Below are 23,640 nucleotides of genomic sequence, written 5' to 3' on the forward strand. Positions count from 1 at the left end.
TCTTGTCTATGTCCTGGCAGAGCTGAGTGAACGAGAAGCAGTTTGGACAAAGGCTCGTGTGCGTCAAGCCCCGTGGGCACGGCGGCAGGCGTGGCTAGTACATACTCACATGTAGGCCCTTCTTTCCATAGGCTATCCCTCGGCCATACATTGCACTAACCAGATCAGGCTCCTCCTAGTCAGACCAAAACAGAAACACGTCAAAAACTGAAACAAACAAAACAAAACAAGAGTCAGTTGCTGCTTAAAGCTAAGTAAAACCTCAAGAGACAGCTCTATAGTGTTACGCTAGCGCAACCCCTGGGCAACTCTGCAGTCCAGATCTGAAACCTGCAACCAGACAGCTAGCTAAAAGAGACATGCTAAGGGCTGCTGGGCATTGAAACACGACTAAACTGCCCTGGATGGAAGGCGCCCGGCACTGCCAAGCACTGCAGCTTCCTTCACGGAGCCACCTTAGTGCAAACGCCACCTCCTCAGCCACTCAACAACTGGCACACCAGCAACTGCATCTCACAGAGAGCCTGGGAGCTCAGAAAGGGGGGATGTGAGCAGGTGGTTTATAATACCCGTCCATGTTGTCTTACATATACCCATGACTTAACCTGCAGGAGGAGGAGTCCCGAAAACAAAGGAAGAGTAGCAATGTGTTCCTGATTGTGCCGAGGAGCCATGGAGAGGAACTACCTATAGCCTGGTCTCCCATTCTTCTAGAGCTAAAAAACCAAATGGATTCTTTACCACCTCCAGAGGTATGGACATCACTTCTGCAGTTCCTCCAAGACCCTGCCCCTATGGCTGGAGGCGTGGCCTCTCTTCTGGCTGGGTGGTAGAAATACCTGTCTATGCTGGGCCTTGGCCTCATTCACCCCATTCTTTGATTCTTTGCTACATGGTCCTGGTGCAACTTGAAGAGTTGCACAGACTCGCCCGGGGCTGAGTCCCTCAGAGGGGAATATGTGCTCAGCTTCCGAGCTAAGACCGATGTCTGCCCACACTACTGATAGAGAGCACCTCAGCATCCACACTGTGAGTGCAGACAAACGACGGGAAGACACCCTGCACCTCAGCATCCACACTGGTGAGTGCAGACAAGGGACGGGACGACACCCTGCACTCAATGCTTAGGCTGCTGACACAGTAAGGACCCACACAGCAATCTGTACACTGCATGCAAAAAGTCACAGAAATTCAGCCCAACAACTGTCCTGCTAGTTTCTCCTGGACCCTTTGGGGAGAAAACAAAAGAGTCAGATCTGTAACACCAGCACTAGGGAGGATAAGGCAGGAGAACCAGAGTTCGAGGCAACCCTGGGCTTTATAGTAAGATCCTATCTCAAAACAACAAAAAGACAACAAACGAAAACTTCGAGAGCCAACAAGAACAAGCACACTTCGGCCATCTCCCACGGCAGCAACTCTCTTGGGCGCCCTCGTGGTTCCCGTGCTATTCTGAGCCTGTCATCTGTGATCCCTTATGCACCTGCTGTGTGTGTATCCGCTGAGTAAGAGGAGGGCCAGGTCACAGGGACACAGGAGTGCAGGCTGTAATGACATCTGAGAGCAATCACCAGTCCTAGCAGACACTGTGTGCACAGGAGAAGCTGCAGGACAGCAACCAGTCTTCCTGCTTAGGTGACAGCTACACAGACCCCATGTTCCTGAGAGCATGTGTTCCTGTCAATTATTTTAGACAAACCTGTGTCTATTCATCCATAGTCAGAATACACATTTTAGGCAAGACAAACTATAGAAAACCAAGGAGAACCAAGCCTTTCCTGGTCTCAGGAGAAACTGTAAAAGACACCAAGGACTCTAACCGTCACTAAAACAGAAAGGCAGAGCAAGTGACTACTGAGTGGGAACAGACACATGAGAAAGGAAAAGCGTAAAATAGGAGAAAGCTACCAGAGGACTAGAAGGAAAACTGCCTGCCTGCTTTGGCAGAGATTTCCACCCAGAAACAGAACTGAGAAGGCAAAACAGACGTGGGCCTGGGACACAGCTCACAGGGCTCTCTCAGGAGCCCTGGACCCCTTGCATCCTGGACTCAAACCTAAGACAACATCTCAGTGGACAACAGGCCAAGGCTCAGATTTGGGGTGACTCAAATGTGCCAAACAGTTCTGCAAAGAATAGTTTACTCCAGGAAACCACAAGTGAATCAGAAACAGATATAAATAGGCAGTTAGCCTACGGATGTGACTGGCCTCTCCTGGAGCCGAGAATGGCTGTCAAGAGTGCCGCCTCATCCTCCTAAAACCACACACACACGCACACACACCATCTTCTGGATTATTCTCTGTGCCCAGATGTCTGGGGTGTGCCACTCCGCTGTGCCATCACCCAACCCCAACAACACTGCATTTCACACTGCCACCCAAGGTGCACATGGACCCACCACAGTATGGAACACACATATACACATACAGACTTACATGTGCACATTGCATGTGGGGCTCGGACTCACCCTTGTTGACTACACATGAACACTGAGAACAGCAGCAGTGAGACCACACTGCAGAGCCTGCAGAAAGTGGTGCTTGTCTCTGACCTCACTGGTCATCCTGTTCCTTCTCCCGTCTACATGCCTATTTCAGGCTCAGAAAACTAGAACTATTTCCCAGTCATTTCTCAGCAACTAGCCTAGCTGAGCATGTAAGCATCTATCCCAGTTCACCTGAGACACACCTCAGCCCTGTTCCCAAGAAGCCTCTTCCATCCCAAGAAGATCTGTTCTGACTCTTCCAGAACCCTTGGAGATGAAACATGCTTTCTTCTCCACTGCACCATATGCTGGGTGGGCATTAGTCATTCAGTCATTGAGCTCGCTGCTGCTGAACCAGGATCCAGCCAGGAGACAATGCACGGCCGCACCACTCCTGCTGTGTGCTAGAAGAGCAAGCAAAGCCAACACAGAAGGGGAGGACTCTTGTCTTCTTAGAACACAGCCAAAGAATCACAGTAGAGCAAGGTTACACACCACTGAGGAGTGAGAGTGCCTTCAGGAAGAACATAAGGACTCCCTAAGAAGGAGAGAGCTGCCTGTTCTACTGAGGACAGTGGAGGGGGTAGGGTTTGGGGAAGAGCCCAGATCACCACCCAGACAGAGGGCAGCCTGGGAGGCCAGACCATAGCTTCAGTTCAAGGCTTGGCTGTAGAGGTGGGAGGAACAGAAAAAGGATCATATTCTTCCGGGGTGTAACTGCAATACTGGTAAGGTCATGTCTAGGTGACAATTTGAGTACAGAGCAGGTGTGAACTCATGAATTAAACTGGACGGCACGCAGAGCTGGGTGACTGGATGGGGCTCAGGTGAGGGGGCAGAAGAAAGATGTGGAATTCTGAATAAGATACCCTTTTGGAAGTCCAAATGTAAGTCAAGCACAGTGGAGTACTTGGGAGGTGACGGGGAAGGATCAGGAGGTCAAAGCCAATCTCCACTATGTAACAAATCAAAGGACAGCCTGGAATACTTGAGAACCGTTATAAAACACCAAACTAACTAACCACATAGATAAGTAAATAAATAAGTAAATCCAAGGAGAGCCAGAACCCAGGATGGTGGTTTCTGTATGTCTCCAGCACCTGGGAGCCTGAGGCAGGAGGATTTTTGCAAGCTGGAGACTTCTTCATAGGGGGAAGGGGAAAAACAAACTAAGCAAAGATAAAGACTCAAAGGGAAAGGGGAAGAAAACAGAAAGAAGGGAAGGCGGGTCTATGGTGGTAGCTCAATGTTGATGCTTGCCTAGCAAGGACCATAGTCATCCTTGGCACTCTCCCCACCTCTCCAAAAACTACAGCAGCCTGAAGTCACATTGAAGATTACATTTTTTTTTAAATATTTATTTTATTATGTATACAATATTCTTTCTGTGTGTATGCCTGAAGGCCAGAAGAGGGCACCAGACCTCATTACAGATGGTTGTGAGCCACCATGTGGTTGCTGGGAATTGAACTCAGGACCTTTGGAAGAGCAGGCAATGCTCTTAACCACTGAGCCATCTCTCCAGCCCTGAAGATTACATTTTTAAGTCAAGTGATCGTATCACATGGCCAACAAATATTAAATTATAAGTCTAGCGTATTTTAGCTGGACATGGTACTCTGGCACTACAGAGGCTGAGGCAAGAGGCCTCCTGGGCTACACAGTTAAAATCTGCCTCAAAAAAAACCAAGCAAGCACACAAACTGAGGGCCTCCGAGAGGATATGGCTCTGGTGTGACACCATCGTTTTTATCTGCATACCTGTCACTGCACAGAACCTAGCCCAGAGAGAGTCTAACGGCAGGTCAGACTCATCTAGCAACAAACACAAGGCACGCAATGGGCAGCTAGAGAAGTCTCGGCGGGGGTGAAGGACATCAGGCTGAAGTGTGCTCTGCTAGGCCTGCTCTAGCTAGAAATGGCGGAGTGTGGCTGATGGGCACGGGGCCAGCTGCGGGGTGAACTGAAGCAGACGGAGCTTTGTCATGGGTGCCTCTCGTGAAAGGCCCCTGGGAGCCTCCGGCTACCACAGCAGGAACATTTTTATAGCAACAGAATATTTAAGCCTTAAAAAAAAAACCTGCTGATAAAAGTTGTGGCCTTTAAGTACTAACTGAACACAGGCACGCTGACAACTCCGTCTTCAGCCACCTTCAGCTGAGCTGCGGGATGTACAGTGTGCCCACATGCAGCCCCCACTCAGACCTCTTCTTAACCCTCCTGAGGCCTGATTATCCTTGGCACTGCGGCCATCCCTGTGAGCAGCTCTTGGGTTTCCTCTGGTCCATTGAGCCTGCCTTTTAGGAAACACTTTGTAACAACACAGGACATATGACAAGTATATCATTGCGTTTAGAGTCTAGTGTTACTGCTCCTAAATGTAAGTACAGATATTATTAGCTTTAAAAATAGGTACAACCTTATATACTCACATTATCCATCTTTACCTTTCAATGTTAACAAGACAAAACTTTTATTTATGTAATGTAATAGTAACTTTTCTTTAAAGAAACAACAGAAAGAAAAACAGCCCAGCGTGGTGGTACAGCCTTTAATCCTAGCACTGGGAAGCAGACCTTTGCGAGTTCGAGGCCAGCCTGCTCTACAAAGTATTCAGGACAGCCAGGGCTGTTACACAGAAAAACCTTGTCTCAAAAAACCAAAACAAAACAAAACACATTATCTCTAAAAATAAGTTGGGATTAGAGCATCAAAGTTTGAGACTACCAAGTAAATATGACCAGATTAGTCCTGTTTTTTTAGGAAGCTCTTCGACATTTTAAGTGAACTCAGTGAAAACTACAGTCTCCCAGCCTTCCTAAGGTTAAGCAGCAACAGCAGCTTGGGTGCTGTCATGGCAACAGGGAGCAGTAGCGAGGACAAGGCAATCTACATGTTACCCTCATGCTACAGCTAACAGACATAGTGACTTTACGTTTGACAGGCTGGAGCCACTGGCTCTGCTGGTTCCTCAAGAGGACCTAGCTTTGGTTACTGATACCTCCATGAGGTGACTTACAGCTGTCTAACACCCTCTCCAGGCACACGCTGGTGCGGGTACATTCAAGCAAGTACTCACATATACACACACAATAAAACAAAATAATCTTAAGAGGTGATTCTTCTACCAGAAGGCTGGCTTCTGAACCCAAACTAGAAAGTCATTATGTTCAAAGTCAAGTCAGAAAAACCAGTACATCAGGGGTGCAGTGCGGGCTGCACTCTGCCTCAGCGGTGGTGTCTGCAGCTCCTCTGGGGATGGGAGGCGAGAAGCAGAATGCCTGCATTAGGAATTCAGGTCCACCACGATCAGATCAGATGCATACAGAGGTGCAACTGCTGCATTAAAGTGTCCAGATACTTGCCCTATGAGGGTCAACTGGGCAAAGGCTCGGCATTCAGGATCACCACTGTGGTGCACGGATGCACATGGAAGTGATGCCAGTCCTCTGAAGTGAAGTCAACCCAGCTTAACCTAAAATCAGTGCATCTGTCCTTGGCAGTGGTCCACACAAGAATGCCAGTACTATGGAGGCAGAGGCAGGATAAGTTCAAGGCCAGTGCTGGTTACAAAGAGGTTGTTGCCTCATGACGAATGAATGGATAGATAAAACAGCAATTTACAGTGCAGACTGATATTTACAAAGGCTGTTTACTGAGGTTGGCTGGATTTGGTTGCTTGCACCTGTAATCCCAATACTCAGGAAATTGTGACAGGATTGAGAGTCTGAGGTTCCTCTGGGCCACATCCTAAGACTTTTAAGAGGAAGAGGAGGAAGAGAAAGAAAGGAAGGAAGGAAGGAAGGAAAAAGAAGGGAGGGAGGGAGGGAGGGAGGGAGGGAGGGAAGAAGGAAGGGGAAAAACCAGGCATCTGCTCAAGCAGAGCCACAGGACACAATCAGGACGCTGCCCCTTGACAAGAACTGGGATGAACGCACAGAGGAGGATCATGGGAATACCTCAGACTCCTACCCTGATGGCACAGAGAAGATAATGAAAAGACACGAAACTTTAGATCCAAGCTTTCTGAAATTCAACCTTCACACACAGTGATACCATCCATATAGAACCTACAACATCCAAGCCCCTGAGGTCACCCTTGTCACTTCCTGTAAGGGGAACCAGAAGTGGCTGCTTTCTGTTGTAGTCCACAGTTATCTAAGTCTGTTGAGTGTTAATGAACTCAAGGAAATCCCAAATCCATGTGAGGACAGCTATCACAGTGTGAGTTATTTAGGATGGTCACTGGCTTTAAACAAGCGCTGCACATCTGTAGGGTCCTCTGAGTAACGGGCAGAACGCGTGAGCACCGTCATAGCATAAGCAGTCTCTAGAGAAGTTGAGTTATAATCGAGAGAGCAGAGAACCTGGCGCCAGCAGGTGTGCTAAAGGAGTTCGAGGCTCTGAAATTCTGGAGGAAAAGGGACCATGAGATAGAAATCAGTCCTCCTACACCATGAAATCTGACCACTACATTTGCCAATATAAAGAAAGCAAGAAGCTGGGCAGTGGTGGTGCATGCCTTTAATCCCAGCACTCGGGAGGCAGAGGCAGGAGGATCTTTGTGAATTTGAGGCCAGCCTGGTCTACAAGAGCTAGTTCCAGGACAGGTACCAAAGCTACAGAGAAACCCTGTCTCGAAAAAAACCAAAAATAAATAAATAAATAAATAAATAATTTAAAAAAGGAAAGAAAGAAAAAAGCAAGAGCAGTTTGATTTAAAGGGCAAACATGCTGACAACATTCAACCTAAAGAGACTGGTTTATGCAAAAATCCACCCATGTAAGAAAGTTCTGGCTAAACAGAGTTGGCAGCAGCTACTCCTCACCGCTGCTGCCTTCGTGTCAGGATCCTCAACGCACTACTGACAGGGCTTCCGAAGGAATCAGCAGGAGCTCTTAAACAACAACAAATGTAGGAAGCTCTGGCAGAGAAGAGCACTGAGGGTTTGCGGTCAAACTTCTGGGGAAATGGCAGCATTTGTTAGAGACTCTTTGAGTTTTCTACTTAGCATAATCATATGTCACGAAGAAATGTGACAAAAAGTTACAAGCCCAACCGAGACATTCCACTCTGTCCCCACCCATACGTGCACACACAGATTCCACACTTCTCACTGTGTGGCACCAGGGAAGCCAGCAGGAGCAAGGGGCAGTTGGGCTCTCCCGTCCTGAGACAAATGCACTACAAAGGATGCCCTGGTCCTCCCTTCCAAACTTGACCTGACCCACAGTACACACTAGCTATGTCAGCCTAATAGAAACACTGTATCACTACTAGAGAGTCTTTGCACAGAGAGAAATTGTGACCAATGGAACACCAGTATGCTCTACAGTCTGTTCTCCAGGTGGCACCCACAGACTGGTCCCAGCACTAACTTAAACACTAATACAAAATCTGCAGCACGTATATTCAGATCATAAAACACAAGTAGTAATAGGTTTAGAATTTAAACGACCTTAGAGTGGTAGAAAGAGGACATTTTTAATTTTAATGTTTTAGTACTATCATCAACCACAATAACAATATTTCTTAAAAGCTGAACTAAATGATTATACATCTGCAGGCTGTTGGTACCATAAAAGAGCTGATTTCTGTTCATAAAAATGCCGTAGGTCACTGGGTGTGGCAGCGCACGTCTTTAATTTCAGCACGCAGGAGCCAGAGGTGGTCAGATCTCTGAATTCTAGACTAGGCTGGTCTGCAGAGTCCATTCCAGGATGGACAGGGATACACAGAGAAATCCTGGGGGCGGGGCATGCTGGGGCTAAGTCTAAGACCAGACCACCCTGAAGGAGTTCAATCTCACCTGATCTCAGAAGCTGAGCAGAACTGGGCCTGGATAGTAACTCAGATCTCCCTTCTAAACAGGGTCCTGTGTTTACTGTAAACGTTTTACTTACTCTTTGTTTTGTTTTGTTTTATTTTGAGACAGGGTTTCTCTGTAGCTTTGGTGCCTGTCCTAGAACTAGCTCTTGTAGACCAGACTGGTCTCGAACTCACAGAGATCCAACTGCCTCTGCCTCCTGAGTGCTGGGATTAAAGGTGTGTGCCACCACCACCCGGCTTTACTGACTCTTTGTAATAATGCAACATTAAATAGAACCACAATTTGAAAACCTAGTTAAACAATCTATCATTGCATTTTAAATTCCACTGAAAACCAAAAGCATGTATGATCACCTGCACACAGAGCTGTTGTCATAAAGACCTCAAAGTAGTAACCAAAACTATCTCATCAGTTTTCTGAGACTACAGAATTATCAACATAATCCAGTTGTTGTGGTGAATTTTGTTTGTTTTTGCTTTTTAACTTGTTTGCTTTTTTAGGAACACAGATAGAGCTAAAGTTTCAAAATTAGTATTTTAAAATTAAGTCTATCTGCTGGCCTGTGAGCCATCTGTTGGCCCCTCTGAACAACGAGATTTGTGTAGTGAAAACTCGGGGTGCCTACTGAGCGCCCCATGTACAAGGCACTTGGTACTGGGTTCTTCATAGGACATTCGATCTAAACCAAACAGAACATTTCTAGGATTCACATATACAAGCACAGAGCAGAAGGTATCGATGTGGGAGTCTCTCACTGTGGAGTCCCGGCCCTTCTCCTGTAGAGCACTGGCCAGACATCAGCAACAGGCAAACTCCTACAAACAGCCAAGTGAGCAACGCTGTGGAGAAGGCTAGCACTTCTGCAGCAGGACTCCTCCACAGCATGCGCAGGCACACTTACACAGAATCTCTCCCCTCCTCTTCCTCCCTCTGCATGTGTATACAGGGTTTCAGCTCTGTAACCAGGGCTGCCCTGGAACTCACAAGCCTCCTCTCTCAGCCTCCCAAGTGCTGGGATTCCGGGGATACAACGCCACACCAGGCTCTTTTCCCTTAACTGGACTTGAACTATTTGCTAAGAAGCAATGGCCACGTCTGCCATCAAGCAGTCTCACAATTTCTGGCTAAAGTGAGAGGCAGATCCATAAGCAGGAACATGTTAACCTCAAGTTCTGTCCGAGAAAGTCACAACTTTAATGTCCACCTCTCACAATGAGTCCATGTCTCAGAGAAGATCTACGTGGGTGACCTGGAGCTACTTCTGCTCAACCTGGCAGCAAAAGGCACCTCTACTCCGTGACAGTGCAGACAGTGTGGGTTATCGGCCAACGCTGACTTCCTTTATCTCATGGAGAGCAAAGTGACCCTTCAAGGCGCTGCCTTCTACTTTCTGCCACCAGGCATCGTGTTTCACTGCGACCTGCAGGTGTGTGACTTCACCTGGCACCATATTAAACACTCACAATCACACACCTGAGGAGAGCATTACCTGGAGCATCGTAGAGAAGTGCCTTATTGCTTCATCATAGAGCCCACTGCCGACCAACACGTAGGCAATAGCTGTGAGACAAAACAGGAAAGCATCAGAGAAGAAAGGCAGGCAGGCTGTAGTCAGTGAGGCCACTCTGCCTCGTTTCAGAATGCAGCTATGGAGGAGGTGCAGTTAAAGCAGGGAGACTGGAGGCCAGCACAAGGGCTCGTCTCCTAGCTCTTCTCGGGCACCGGCAGTCCCAGGCCTGTAGGAGTGGAAGGCTTTTACTCTCTGACTGGTAGCAGGGAGGGCTAACGGCTGCCTGAGAACAGTAGCGCTGAGTGAGGCCAGGAGGGCAGGCGCCAGGCGCCAGAGCCGCCCTTCCCAGCCTCTTGCACCAAGACACGAGACCAGATTTCTGAATTAAGATGATGAAGACTGCTGAAGAGGCTCAGTTCTGCCCAGCCTTATGTGGATGGGGACCCCCCCCCCCAGAAACCTATCCAAACTTCCTGGTTCTTGCCTAATAAGGCAGTGGTGAAGTTTCTTAAAGATTTTTCTCAGCCACGTTTTTAGAATTCCCTGTTTTCCCATAACTGGTACTATCACTGAACGGACAAATGAACTATGAGATGGAACCGAGAGCAGGAAAGTGTTCAGCAGGTAAGGGCACCGGCTGCTCCTGCAGAGGACCCGGGTTCAGTTCCCAGCACCCACACGGTCGCTTGCAGCTGTCTGTAACTGTAGTTTCAGAAGATTCAATACCCTCCTCTGGTCCCCAAGGGCATGGACACAGTGTACAGATATACATGTGGGCAGAACACACACTCTAACATTAAAGAAATATATGTTTTTAATTCTTTAAAAAATAAAAGGAAACAACTTCAGGGAAAGCCTTGGCTTAGGGACACAGATATGTCTAGGCCCAGGCTATCAAATTTCCCTCAAAAGAAAACAAACGGAGCTCCAATCTTGCCTTCTCTACCCACAACTTCAAAAGACACGGATTCACTTCTCTCTCAGATGTAAACAGCTAAGGGGTCTAAGGTTTACTGTGAAGACCCAGTGATGTAAAAGAAAAGCTGGGACGGCGACAATTCTATCAGAGAGCTCCGTAGCTCCGTACTTGTCTCTGGACACGTCTTTGTTGACAAGCTTCTTTCTAAGAAGTCTCCGTCACACAGAGAGCCTAGCTCAGCTCTGACCTTACGAACTTCACTACTAATTTCCACAGACACCCAGGACTAGAATAGTCCTTATCAACCTTCCTTCCTGCTGGCCTGCTGCCTTCCTTCCTTTCCTTTGTCTGAGTCACGGTCTCCTGTATCCTAGGTTGGCTTCAAACTCACTAATTAGCCAAGGGTGACCGTGAACTTCTGATTCTCCTCCTTCCACCTGCCAAGTGCTGCGATTACACCACCCCTAGTTTATACTGTGCTGGGACTGAACCCGGGGCTCCTGAAGACTAGGCCAGCACTCCTCAGGCCCCATCCACACCTGTCAGCACACAAAGACTCTCAGGAGGGTCAGGGTGACCCTATCTGCTCCGCGGCAGTGCTAATCTTCTAGCTCTCCCTCCCACCTGGCTTTCTGTTCTGCATCCAATCACAGCTCTGGCGGATGTTGCAGGGTGCTCCCAGCCTGGATTCTCACCTAACTCTTCATTGGTGCTGTCGTTGTCGGTAGCAAATGGGAATCTCTTCTGCTCTGCAATAGACTTGGCCTGGCTCTGAAAACAAACAAATAAACAAACAAGTCTTTCAGCTTCTGACTAACGATGGATGCCCGTATGAGAGCCTGCACTGTAAGACGCTGGAGCTGTGTGACCTCTACAGGAGCAGGCACATATGTGCCACTGTCTGCTGACTGAGCTCCAAGAACATGGTTTGGAGGTGAACAGTCTGGTTCCCTGATCATCAGTCACTTTAGTTTCCAAGAGGAAGCATCTTCTCTGTCTCATTGGACTAGCCCTGTTGGCTACTCTGAGGTCCCCTCAAGTTTCCATGAATCTAACTGGTAAACAAGACATATGACTAAATACTTCTCCACCCAGTAATGCACACAGCTATCTGGTGTAAGGCATCAGGCTGGCCCTAGGCAGACACAGAAATCATGTGTGACCAGAAAGTCAGGACAAGACACAAACAAAAGGAGTAGCTGTCTTAGAAGCATGGACCCTTTTAAAGGTAGTATCTTGCTATGTTGACTCTGACGGCCAGAAATCTATGTAGCCAAGGCTGCCCTTGAACTCAAGGCAATCCTCCACCTTAGCCATCCAAGTGCTGGGATTACAGCCATATGCTACCACACTTGGCTGAATGCTCTCCCATGCCATATTCAGTCACCATACAAACTGATGGTTCTCATGGGTTCTGGAGACAAACCACACTTGGTATCCAAACAGCTGCAATGGGGCTTGGAGGGTAAAAGTGCCAAGGCAAACGACCACACTGCACACGAGGAGAGAAGCGATTTCTCAAGCTGTCCTCGGACCTATACATGCACCTTAGCACATGTGCATATGTATGCATACACACATACAAACTAAGTAAATAAATATTAAAAAATTATTAAAACAATCAATCCCACCATCACAAACTGCAGCAGGGCTTCCTGATGGGAGATGAGGGTCAGGAGGAAAGTCAGGACTTATCTGAGTCGCCACAGATACAATGTGAACTCCTAGTCATATATGCAGGAAAATCTAAATCAGAAAGGACTAAAGATCTGATACCTGGGCAAATCTAGAGAATGGGAATCTGGTGATCGCTCCAAATCTAAACTCATCTTTTCTGGATGCACAGTGTAGAGCCCACCGGCACACAGCTGATGAAATGCAGTGTGACCAATGAGCTATACTACAATGAACTGACCAGTGTTCAATACGACTACAAGACCTTCTTGTCGCAAACCGCAGTGCTCTGTTTACCTACAGAGTCAAGAACACACTAGCTCAGATCCCAACACACATAGGACAGAGGGTACTGCCTTAGGAAACAACGCCAGAATTGCAGGAATGTGACACATTCTGGCTCCTGGTCAAGCCTCGGTTACAGAGGCGTCCAAAGGTGGGAACCTGGCCAGTGTTCAGCAAACGCGGAGTAGTGGGACACATACCAGAATCTTTTCAGTGTTGAGAGAAAGCAGGGAGTCACAGGGTGCCGAGCCTCTCAGTTCGCAGTCAGACTCGTGGAAGTTCAAAAATGGCGACTCTGTAAAGCAAACAGGCTGTCACTCACTCATTGCCAAGGCCTCCTTTGATGCTTTGGTACACACTGAAATCTTAAGATGCCCAGACCAAGCTAGAGGTCAGCGAGGAAAGCTCAGAGGCTCCTTGCACTCCAGTTGCATGGCATTCTGTGGGTCCTAAGTGCCCTGTCACCACCACAAACTGCATAGGGATAGAGGACGGAGAGGAATATTATGAAGCTAACATAGCAATGAATTTGTGGGGATGTGATTTGTTACAGCAATGGAATACTCAGATTAACATTCTCCTAATCTTAGAAAGAAACCAAGAATTAATATATGTTTCTGGGAAAAATATTACAAGATTTTATAAATAACAGTCACTGACCATTCAGGTTGTACAAGAACAAGGCACAAAAGCTGCTGGTATTTCAAAGGCACCAACAACCCTACCTTTAAAATGGTTGACAGACAAACCAGTTTGGATTAAGCAATGGCCTTTAACAACAGAGAGATGCAGGCTTTAGAACAGCTGGTACAGGAGCAACTAGATGCTCAGCATATTGAAGCATCAACCAGCCCTTGGAATTCTCCTGTGTTTGTTGTTAAAAAGCAATCTGGAAAATGGAGAATGGTGACAGATCAAAGAGCTGTCAATAAGGTGATTCAGCCAGTGGGCCCTCTGCAACCTGGGGTTCCTTTGCCTTCTCTATTACCTAAAGGATGGCCTCTTACAGTTATTGATTTAAAAGATTGTTTCTTCACTATAGCTTTACAAGAAAAAGACAGAAAAATTTGCATTCACAGTACATATCTGTAATAATTCTCAGCCTGCTAAGAGATATCAATGGAAGATTCTTCCACAGAGAATGTTAAATAGCCCATCCTGTGCCAATATTTTAGAAGTCAGTCATTGGAGATGAAATGTAAGCAATTTCCTGAATCTATAGTTTACCATTACATGGATGACATTTTACTATTTGATTCAAATGTAGATACTTTAGAAAGAATGTTTGAAGAAGTAAAGAAAGTTTTGCCTTGTTGGGGATTACAAATTGCTCCTGAAGAAATATAAAAGAGGATATTCTATAAAGTTCCCAACGTCTGTCTCTGGTGGTTCCATAGCTTCTCTCTGACTCCACCCTTCTTTCTCCTAGCATACAGCCTAGCTTTCCCTGCCTAGTTCTGTTCCTCCCTGCCATAGGCTCAAAGCAGTTTCTTTATTCATTAGCCAATAAAAGCAACACATGGACAGAAGGGCCTCCTACACCATTATTTAGACTATAAAATAGGTTTACAAAAAATTAGACCCCCAAAAGGTGCAAATTTGGAGAAACAGATGTAGAAATCATTCTTAATGATTTCCAAAGATTGCTAGGAGACATTTCCCATCTACTAATGGGATAGGTCCTGAGGATCTGATTAATTTAAACAAAACCTTAGATTGTGACAAAGACTTAACTAGTCCTAGGAAATTATCAGCTGAAGCTGAGAGTGAATTGGCTTTGACAGAAGAAAAATTACAGAAAACACATATGGAGTGTGTGGATTCAAATCTTAACTGCATTCTGGCCATATTACCCTCCAAACACGGGAATTTTAACGCAGAGGGAAGATATTATCTTAGAATGGGTCGTTTTTACCACATAAACTGAGTAAAAAATTAAAAATTTATGTGGAAAAGGTCTCTGAATTATAAAAGGAAAATCAAGAGACTTTGTCAATTAGCAGGAATAGACCCAGCAGAAATTTTAATATCTTTCAATAAAGATGAAATTGACAAATTATGCACTTTCCCATCATACTGAGACTGGACAACAAATGATACAACTACCTCTCCCCAGACTTTATGATTAACCCATTTTTTTTCTTTTTAGGTTCCCCTAAAGATGCTATTGCCCCCAGACAGCAGGAAGTAAATTTAAGAATATGATGCCCACATCCTCAAGAGGTGGGGTGGGTGGTTTTTGGTCTTTCACTGGGCTAAGAATATTTGTCATTGTTTAGGGGGATTTGTTACAAGTTGTTATTAGTAATGATCAAGAAAAAAGCTAAACAAAGAAAATTAGAATTAAGGTTCTTGCTTTGAAAAGGGGATAAAAAGGTAGATTATTGAATCTACTCTGAAAAGAAAAAGGAGAATATAGACATGATAAGATAAAAAAAAATAGATTGTTGAATCTACCTTTAAAAGACAACTACTGGGCTGGAGAGATGGCTCAGAGGTTAAGAGCACTGGCTGCTCTTTCAGAGGTCCTGAGTTCAATTCCCAGCAACCACATGGTGGCTCACAACCATCTGTAATGAGATCTGGTGCCCTCCTCTGGTATGCGGGCATGCATAGAGACAGAATGCTGGATACATAATAAATATATAAATCTTTAAAAAAAATAAAAAAATAAAAGACAATCATTAGTTTTAAATGTTTTACATTGGATTGGACTTTGGTATATTGTATAAAAATTTTGTATATTGATGTAAATTTGAGATTAATTTTATTAGAACATACTATACATACATTTCTACTCCTGTTCAAGGTACTGTATCTATGCAACTCATTTAACAACGTAATGCAAATTTCTAGTCCTTGAAATTTATTTTTATCAACTGTTCAGGATAATAAGGAAATGCAGGTTAGTAGTAAATCACTTATTATAATCCAACTTGTAGTCACATTAGGTATATTTTCAAGATCAAGCAAAGACACATTTTAGATAGACAGGTCATCTTCAAATCCTTCAGAGATCTACAGAATATGGCATTTAAGATGTTTTAATTACATAGACTTTTTTATGACAATGAGACACATCTGCTCCTTTCAGCACTAATCTACGTCAGAAAAGATGATGGGCATCAAAGAAATTCCACATGGAGTTTATTTTCTTCATGGCAAAAGTAAGCCACTGGGCAAGACCCCTGCCTCAACTGCTGACTGTATGCTGTCTTAATCAGACAAACAGGACACAAAAGAGAGTGACTGCCAACCCTTTTCAAGACAAGGTTGGACAGTCCTTCAAAAATTCTGTTTCATAGAAAAGTTTGTCAGATATTCTATGCCTTTAGGCTGAAGATGGATGCCCCAACATTGCAGAGGAACTTTGGGTGACTATCCAAGTAGTCAGTTGTTTCTGTCATTTCTCACAATTTTCAGAAGTCACTTGCTCACATTTCCTGCTTACTCAGTTAATATTATTTCCTACTTGGGTCTCTGAGGTAGTTGAAGGCTAGATAGTTATATTTTTCCTAGTTTATCAGTCACAGAAAGCAAGTTATGATAGAAAGTAAATTACGTACAAGACTTTGGACTCACCATGATAGGATAGATATGGGGTATTTCCTCTGAATTTGTCGAGTGCAAATGATTAGACATTATTGATGAACTTATGGTCTGTATATAATGTATGTAGTTACTGTACTTATTGCATATTTTTCTTTTATGAGTTATAGCCTTCTTTTTCATTTAGACCAAAAAAGGGGGGAGAAAATGTAGTGAAATGTTATTTATATTTTAATAAATAAAGCTTGCCTAGAGATCAGAATGCAAAGCTAAGCCACTAGGGGCCAGGTGGTGGTGGCTCACACCTTTAATCCCAGTGTTTGGGAGTCATACACTTTTAATCCCAGTGCTAGGGGGGTGGAGACAGGAGCTATGACTGGATAGAGAGTGGAATATAAAGGAGAAGAGACAGGAACTCAGTGGATTGTGGAGTCTGAGGATTTGTGAAGACAGGATGTTGCCCTTTTGGTCTGAAGGTTTGGTAGAGGTAAAAAGGTCTCTCTAGTGGTTGGCTGCTTTGCTTCTCTGATTTTTCAGCTTGAACCTCTGGGGTTTTATTATTCATTCTACAGAAAATGATATATTTCAGTCTGTGTTGGATCTAAACAAAAGGAGGCATGACATCAGGGGCTCTAGGAGCAAGGGCACTTGCCACCAGGTCTGGTGATCTGAGTTTAATCTCTGAAAGCCATATGGTAGAAGGAAAAGCAATTCCCACAAGTTTTTCTTTGACTTAAATGTGTTGTAGCCTAGGCACTCCCCCACACATACATACTAACTAAGCAAACAAACAAACGTAAGAAAAATGTAAGTGCTTAAAAGGTCAGGTGTGAAGTACATCTATGAAGTACATCCCAGGATATTGGAGACAGAGGCAGGGACTCTGAGTTCCAGGCCAGCCAGAGCTACATAGTGAGATTCTGTCTTTAAAAGTCATAGATAGATGGATGGATGGATAGATAAAATGAAAGGGAGGCTTGGAAGTAAGCAGTGACCTAAGGAAAGCACCCTGCTCCCACCCACTCTGTCCCAATGCCTTGGCCTTGCAGACTCCAGCTGCAGTAATGCATTCTTCCAGCTTTCGGCAGTCTCCCACCATGAGCACTTCACACATCCCTGCTTCTTCATTGAATACAGATACTGCTTTAATAAGCTGCATGATCCCACCTTTAAAAACTTACCCAAGTAGGGTAGAGTTCTGCGAATGCACGAGCTGAGCCACAGGGTGCGAACCTTGAGTCGCTGGCCATTCACTGCCCCCTCCCTGACAGTCGAAAGAGAAGTCAAGAGAGTTCTAGCATTGCCTTTAGCCTTTCTTAGATAGCTCCAGCTGACCTGGAGCTTCCAATTCTCCTGCTTTACCCAGAGTGCTCCAGTTACAGGTGTTCATCACCACACCCAGCTCCATGCTCACTTTCTGGCCACTTGAATCTACTCCAACACAGCACACAGAAAAATTCCCAGTCCCTATTTTCCTAACTGCTAGCCTGCTGCCCAAGCACTGATGACTGAATTATCAATTTTCCCGCAAAACTCCATAGTGCACTTTAGCCATTGCAGTCTGTTTCTAAGCACCGCCTCCTGGCCCCAGTGAAATCTTAAAGATTACTTCAATTCAATGAAAACCAGGTGAGGTGGTGAGTCCTTGATATCCCAGCACTCAGAAAGCTGAGGCAGGAGGACTGCCACAAGTTCAAAGTCAGTCTGGACTACATAGCAAGACTATAACTCAACAAACAAAGCAAAAACCAAACCTTGTCAACTTCTGTGATAGCAGACAGATGGAAGTCTAAGCTCTGTAGGGATACATTTTTAAAAATATGATCCTAATTCCTGCTAATTGGAGGAATATAAAGCAAGCATAAAACATTAAGGCCTTTGGAACAGCCCAAGAACTACTGTGAATTTTGTTTGCTGCCACTGCTCAGTAGACTTTCAGGAGTGGCTGAGAGAATTAAGTAGCAACTGTGTATGGCAGGAGGGGTTTCTGGCAAACGCTGCTGTTATCACGTGGCTCCCAGAAGGAAGAAGGTTTGGTTCTGAGTTAGGGTTTTATTTGTTTGATGAACCTTTGTAGCCCAGGCGGTGGCCAGATATGAAGAGCCCAATCTAGAGAGGGAAACGGGCAGACTTTCTGTTACAGACATGAAGGAACGGAGAAGCATCTGGTTGTGACACAGGGAAGAAGTCACTAATGGCACCAGGGAAACAAAGTCCATGTCAGATGCAGGAGCAAGGGCCAAGCAGAAACAGTAGCAGTGTGGTACATGTTCAGGGAATGCTGTCTGGATGTGATATCTGATGGACCATTAGGAAGAGAAAGAGTCAACACAGGCAGAGAGCGAGATTCCAAGACAGAAATACTGAATTTACCTTCTTAAACAGCTACCCACTCGGTGAGAGTCTAAATTTCACTCTTAAGGCCACTTACAAAGCTACTCTAGTGATTTGCAGGTTTCATCACCGTCTCTAAAGCCAACTAGGGTTTCGCCACCCTTCCCTGAGGGAGGCTGCTGGGTAACTTACTGGACAGTGCTTTTGGAGAACTAGGCCTTACATTTCATTGTGCTTTCTTCTCGACTTTAATCTGACTGCTTTGGAAGCAATGTCACGCTGGCTCAGAGCTCAGACACCTCGATGGCTGGCTGACACTGGGCGCAACCCTTGGTGACCTCACTCTGTGCCCCACTCTTCAGGATGGGAAGGGCCACAACCAGTAGCTGCTAAGGACACTGCTCAGTTTACAGAAAATAGTTGTTGCTTAGCACAAGTTGAGTGTAATTTTAAAATTATTACATTTACTGGTGTGTGTGTGTGTGTACATGCTACAGCGTGCATGTGGACATCATAAAATCCATTCTCTCCAACACGTGGGTCCCAGGATTCTAACTCAGGTCATCAGGCTTAGTGGAGCCTGCCTTTTACCACTGAGCTATACATCCCTTAGCCAAAATGCTTGGACTGGAAGTGTTCTGGACTGAGGATTTTTTTTATTTAAAAATATTTTATTTAAACAGAGTGTTTTGCTTGAATTCATGTATGTGCACCACATGTGTGCCTAATATCCTCAGAAACCAGATCAGGGCATTGATGGACTCCCTTGAAACTGAAGTTGTGGTTGTGAGCCATGATATAGATGCTGAGAATCGAACCTGAATCCTCTCTCTGCAAGAGCAACAGTTCTCTTAACTGCTGAGTCATCATTCCAGCCGCAGACTGGGGATTTTGTTTTGATTTTCGAGACAGAGTTTCACTGTGCGGTTCTGGCTGTCCTGGAACTCACTCTGTAGACCCAGCTGGCCTTAAACTCAAGCGATCCTCCTGCCTCTGCCTCTCAAGTGCTAGGATTAAAGGTGTGCGCCATCATTATACAGTCTTATATAGCCCAGGCTGGCCTGCAATTTATTATACAGCAAAAAGTGTTTTTGAATTGCAGATCTTCCTACCTCAGCCTCCTAAGTGGGATATAAACCTGAAAGCCTCTATTCCCAGATGAGTGTATTTAAGATCACAAAACATCTGGGTGGTGGTGGCATGTGCCTTTAATCTCAGCACTTGGGAGGCAGAGGCTGACAGATCTCTGTGAGTTCGAGGTCAGCCTGTTCTACAGAGCAGGTTCCAGGACAGGCTCCAAAGTTACAGAGAAACCCTGTCTCGAAAAACCAAAACAAAAATTAAAAAAAAAATCACAAAACAAAGCCACCTCAAAGTATCGTAGAGGCTCCGCACTGACAGTGACAAAGTAGTCACATGACTAGGTAAGGGTAGATTAGAATGAGGACCCACTTCGCCTACCTGATGTGACCTGACCAAGTCAATACCAACTGCATGACATAGAAAGGGCATCACATGTGAAGGGAGCAGAAGCCTGAAGGGGAAGGTCAGCTGCTCAGAACAAAGCAGCAAATGAGGAGGGTACAATGTAAGAGCAGGACAGGTGGCAGAGGACAGACAGACACACAGGCCTGGTTGTAAAGCAGACCAAGGATTCATCAGGTGCATTTTTGTTTGATTTATTTTTGAGACAGTGTCTGTGTAGCCCTGGGTGGCCTGGAACTCAGAGATCCGCCTGCCTCTGCCTTCTGAGTGCTGAGATTAAAGGTGTGCACCACCACCTGGTCCACATGAACTTTTTTTTTAAAAAAAGATTTAATTTTGTCAGGTGTGTGCGCACTTCTTTAATCACAGTACTCAGGAGGCAGAAGCAGAGGCAGGACGATCTCTGTTCCAGGCCAGCCTGGCCTACATAGTAAGTTTCAGGCCAATCAAGGCTACACAGTGAGACAATGTGTTTCAAGTAAATAAAGAGCATGTGAGTATGCACGTGTGTACAGGTGCCTAGGAAGGGCAGAAAAGGGTGTCAAATTACTTAGAGTCGGAGTTTCAGGCGATCATGAGCCACCAAACATGGTGCTGGGAACTGAAGTTGGGTCTTCTTCAAGAACAGCAAGCTCTCTTTACTCCTGAACCGGCCATCTCTCTAGCCCAACCACATGCATTTTAAAAAGTCAACAACTTTCCCGTAATTTCAGTCACTGTCAGACGTCAATTAGACTAAAATTGTGACCCAGCTCCAGGTAGTGACAGATGGATTTGTCCAGGGAGTAGAGCACCTTGGACAGTCTACAAAAACAGCGGCAAAGGATCAAGCAGCCTTTCTGTGTGCAGGAAGTCCTGAGCAGACAGGCCCAGAGAGAAAGGCCTACAGGGTGTCTGGGAAAGAAACTGAGCAAGTGTCAGTCAACCTAAGTCCACTCCTCCACGCTGGTCCCAACTCAGATGATGCCACATAAGATGTCATTCAAACGTGATGTCATTACATATCAAAGCTCCACCAACTATCACAGCAAACCGCCTGGATCCTTTCTGATCACACAGAGAAATCCACTGGTAAAAACCATGAGCTTAACAGTGTCAGGTGCATTTTCTGTATATGTCAAGTTTTAGTAAAAATTGACTGTCTCTCAAGATAAGAAAAGCCTGGGATGGCAGCGTACTACAAGGGAGATTCACCCAGGGATGGCCCAAACACCTGACAGAAGGCTTCTTGAAAGCACAAAAGTGCCTGGATTTGTCTTATTTCCTCCAAGTTAAAGGGGCTGGGTCCTTTGCCCACACAGATGCAAAATTGGTGTTCATTCATGAGTCTGGTGGTTCCTGGACCACCTAAAAAGAAATACAATTTATAGCAGGGCATGGGTACACGCCTTTAATCCCAGCACTTGGGAGTAAGAGGCAGGTGGATCTCTGTGTTCTAGGTCAGCCTGGGTTACATAGTGAGACCCTTTCTCAAAAAAGAAAAAAAAAAGTAACAATTTATGACACACCTGAAAAGCAACTGTGTCTGCCAAGACCATCTCAAAGTAATCAAGGCCATTTCTAGTTAAATCAAAGGACTACCTGAAGGATGCTGTTGCCAGGGCAATACCACAATGGCCTGTCCCTAGACACGCAGTAAGCAACACCTTTTCTGGCTAACAGATACAGGCCTATTATGATGACATGCTCCGAAAACAGGTGCAACCATACACTGACACTCGGTTCTGAGGAAGCACGCCCCCCTTGTGCCTCCCCACACACATACACTGACACTCGGTTCTGAGGAAGCATGCCCCCTCGTGCCTCCCCACACACATACACTGACACTCGGTTCTGAGGAAGCACACCCCCCTCGTGCTCCCTCACACCCAGCACACCGGCAGCAAGGGCTTGCACAGCTGCTCACAGAGCACAAAACTTGGTTCTCAACTTCCTCTAAGAACAAAAAGAGGAAGCTGTCTTTTCCCACGCTTCCTTTCATTGATTCTCCCCACACCTCAGCATAGTGAGCAAGATCAAGTTCCTGTAAGGATTTCCACCCAAGAAAGACACACGATATCGGCACGCTAGGCCTTGCTGACTCTGCCAGAACTACAGGGCTGGGCTCGTGGCTACTTCTTACTCTCCGGGCAAGCAGCTCCCAAGTTAGATAGATGGACACAAAAAAACTACGGAAAAATACCTCAATTCTAAGGCTGAAATTTTTTTAAAACAATCATTGGTGAGTATATGTGGGTAAGTGTGCACTATGTGTTCATATGGAAGTCAGAGGTCAAATAAAGATGCCAGTTCTCTTCTTCCATCATATGGTTCCTGAGACTGAACTCAAGCCCAGCTTGACAGCAAGCACTTTTACCCAGTGGGCTATCTCACTGGCTCAATTCTGGGATTACTTATCCTAACAAACTTACCATACTTAAGGATATAAACTATCATTCAGAGTACAGTATTCAACGGGGATTATGCTAAAGTCACCAATCCATCAGATGGAGGTACCTCTTTGAAATCAGACATCAAGTACAGGACTGTCACCCTGTCGGACACTTAAAAACGTCACATAAGGGCTGGGAGGTGGCTCAGCAGGTCAAGTGCTTGCCAGCACAAAGTCCACCACTGCAAAACAAAACAAGACAAACACACAAAACACCCCACCTGGTGTGGTGGCACATAGCTGTAATCCTAGCATTTTGGGAAGCAGAGGTAGAAGGATCAGGAGTTCAAAGTCATGCTCTGCCATCCAGAGAGCTGAAGACCCGCTTGGGATGTGATATGCTGTCTCAAAAGAAAAGGGGCGTGGAGGGGGGGGAGCCTCACCTTAGCTCATCAGTCCACTTATTGCAAAGAGAGGAAACCAAGAGCATTCTGGAAATTACTAGAAATGCATGTGGATTACTAAAATGTAGCTTCAGGTGTCTATAAAGAACTCAGAGGTCATTAGCACTAACCAATGCTTCATTTGAGTGACACACAACAGAGGCTTGTGGGAAAAGTAGGAAACCTGAATTCTTCAGTCAGTGGGCAAGTGTTAACTAAGAGAACCTAATTTACTGGACCCATCAAACATAGGAGTCAGGTGGAGCCTGTCTAGGTTCTGCTCAAGGTTACCCCCTCCAGAGTTCGCTGTCAGCACCAGATCCTGCCTGGCTGCCTGCACAACAGCACCCACGTGGGACCCCACTCCCTCCCACCACTCAGCTTCGCTCAGTTTCGTTCCACCAGGCGGGTGTCTCTGGGTCTACACTCGGTGTACCGTATCAACTCCCCACAAGGGACTCGGTCAGGTCGTTAAGGCCCAGCACGTTCAACAATGCCTGGTACACACACACAGTCTTCCGGTGGATCAGTGAAGCATTCCAACACACAGGCAAAATCTGAAATCCTAGGTGTTATTTTAAAATACACGTTTCAAGCTGGGCGATGGTGGCATAAGCCTTTAATCCCCGCATTTGGGAGGCAGGGGCAGGCAGATCTCTGAGTTCGAGGCCAGCCTGGTCTACAGAGCGAGTTCCTGAACAGCCAGGGCCACACAGAGAAACCCTGTTTCAAAAAACAAAAACAATCAAAA

General features: G+C 45.7%; 1 protein-coding gene across 6 annotated transcripts in view; it reads right to left on the reverse strand.

Moving 5' to 3' along the window:
- Nucleotides 1-23,640, reverse strand: part of Ttc13 (tetratricopeptide repeat domain 13) — a 58,120-nt gene that overhangs the window by 31,359 nt on the left and 3,121 nt on the right. For 4 of the 6 annotated variants that reach the window (XM_048450211.3, XM_048450208.3, XM_048450210.3 and 1 more), the window contains exons 2-4: nt 12,908-13,002; nt 11,444-11,519; nt 9,809-9,879 (exon numbers count right to left, since the gene is read on the reverse strand). In XM_048450211.3, the coding sequence (XP_048306168.2) occupies nt 9,809-9,879; nt 11,444-11,519; nt 12,908-13,002 (242 nt within the window). Of the gene's footprint in view, nt 1-109; nt 176-9,808; nt 9,880-11,443; nt 11,520-12,907; nt 13,003-23,640 lie in introns of all 6 variants that reach the window. The other 2 variants (XM_048450205.3, XM_048450204.3) reach the window with 1 other exon arrangement.

The sequence above is a fragment of the Myodes glareolus genome, chromosome 22 (genome assembly GCF_982192425.1).
Source record: "Myodes glareolus chromosome 22, mMyoGla1.1, whole genome shotgun sequence".
Classification (NCBI taxonomy): domain Eukaryota; kingdom Metazoa; phylum Chordata; class Mammalia; order Rodentia; family Cricetidae; genus Myodes; species Myodes glareolus.